The sequence below is a fragment of the Temnothorax curvispinosus genome, unplaced genomic scaffold, assembly GCF_003070985.1.
Source record: "Temnothorax curvispinosus isolate PA1 unplaced genomic scaffold, ASM307098v1 QBEX01008092.1, whole genome shotgun sequence".
NCBI lineage: Eukaryota > Metazoa > Arthropoda > Insecta > Hymenoptera > Formicidae > Temnothorax > Temnothorax curvispinosus.
This window is the reverse complement of record NW_020217872.1, coordinates 1-1,962: the sequence shown is the minus strand read 5'-3', so window position 1 is coordinate 1,962 and position 1,962 is coordinate 1. Positions and strand designations below refer to the sequence as shown.

At 44.0% G+C, this 1,962-nt stretch overlaps 1 protein-coding gene across 1 annotated transcript; it reads left to right on the top strand.

Moving 5' to 3' along the window:
* The first annotated feature begins 274 nt into the window (after positions 1 to 274).
* Positions 275 to 631, top strand: LOC112457675. Its single transcript, XM_025020855.1, has one exon. The coding sequence runs from the start codon at positions 275 to 277 to the stop codon at positions 629 to 631; it is 357 nt and encodes a 118-aa protein (XP_024876623.1).
* The last annotated feature ends 1,331 nt before the right edge of the window (positions 632 to 1,962 follow it).

Sequence of the window (1,962 nt, the reverse complement as noted above, 5' to 3'; positions counted from 1 at the left end):
GACAATAATGGGCAAAAATCCATCGCACGTTTGTCAGCGCAACGACAGTGTGGCAATCGCTTTTTCTACGTATGTGGACGAGGCCAAGATTGAAGACCTGTGAAATTTGGACGTTTTGGGAATACAAGATCCCATCCAAAATTCTACGAAGGAACAGCATCAAGAAAACGTCTTAAAAGGCTTTCGACTCTCTACAATCATAAACGAGCAAGGACGTTATGAGGTATGTTTACCCTGGAAGGAGAACCACCCAACTCTACCGATGAATCGTGCGATGGCTGAGCGGAAGTTAGAAAGTACAATCAAGAAGCTAAAACAAGATGGTCTCTACCAAGCCTACGGCGACGTCTTTCAGGATTGGTTAAACGATGGTATAATAGAAGAACTTTCTAACAATGAAGCAAAGGATTATGGACATTACCTGCCACACAGACACGTAGTTAAGGAAAACAGCACGACTCGGATTCGCCCAGTTTTCGATGCATCGTCAAGAGAAAGAGGAAGTCCCTCGTTGAATCAGTGCCCAGAGACGGGACCAAATTTCATCAAATTGGTACCCGAATTGCTGCTGCGATTCAGGCTGCAGAAATTTGGAGTGATAACAGATATACGAAAGGCATTAGCGTTTTGAAGCAGGATCGAGACGTTATGAGATTTTTGTGGAAGAGACAGCCTGAAGACACGGAATTTGTGATCTATCGACACTGACGTGTCGTTTTTGGAGTATCAAGCAGCCTATTTTTGCTGGGAGCAACCATCGATCTTCATCTGGAGAACATTGCTCGAGACTTACCCGAGGAGGAGATCAAGTTAGTACGTGATCTTGCAAAATCCTTCTACGTTGACAACAGAATAATGAGTCTCCCAACGGTCGACGAGGTAGAAAGTTTCAAGGAGAAGGCGACTCTATACATGAGTAAAGGAGGATTTGACCTTCGAGGGTGGGGAGTATTCTGGCGATATGAATCCCTCGACAGAAACTCCAGTTTTAGGCCTTGTCTGGGATAAAGGTGAAGACATATTAAATATTTCCAGCCATTGTTTACAGCCAAGGATCCCCGAGGTAGTCACAAAAAGAAAAATTCTGGCAGCCACACAGAAGGTATTCGACCCGATTGGCATTGTTTGCCCAGTGCTGTTGTGCCCGAAGCTGATTCTGCAAGACTTCGCTACATTCAGGAACTACGCGAGGCTCTGAGAAGGCGTTTCAGAATCGAGTATCTTGGTCAGCTGAAACAGTGTCCTTCGACGCGATCTACTACACGCACTCTCAAGGTGGGAGATGTCGTCCTCATCGGCAACGACCTGCAGAAACGTCTGGACTGGCCCTTGGCCAGAATAATTGAACTTATTCCTGGAATTGATGAAGAGACGAGAGTTGTTTGTTTAAAAACAGCCACGGGAGAACTTATACGTCCTGTACAACGATTTTTTCTATTAGAAGTACACTCTGGGGAAGAATCTTTAGATGAGCTGAGAGCTTGTCATCAATCGAAGAAGAAATCGTCAGAGAAAGCAGAGATTGTTCCCGCTAGTAAAACTTGCAAAGTGCGAAAGGACGCTGACGTAGAAAAGCCCGAAACGCGTACACGTTACGGAAGACTTGTGAAGCCCCCGTGTAGATTTAAGCTTTAAAAATTGTCATATCTTAATGTTCTTTTGAGCTTATTCTGTTTGTAATGAAAGATAAATTTTTGAAGTGAAACTTCTTTAGGCACGGTAGTGATTTCGATTCGCGACACGAAAAAGTGTAACGGAAGTGAAACTTCTTTGGTACGGTAGTAAGTTCGATTGTGCGACACGAAAAATGTAACGAAAATTTGACCAATAGGCGTACGACGTTGGCGAGACGGTTCTTCTTCTGACACGGTAGTAAGTTCGATTATGCGACACGAAAAGTGTAACGAAAATTCGACCAATAGGCGTACGAAATGAAACTTCTTTGGTACGGTAGTAAGTTCG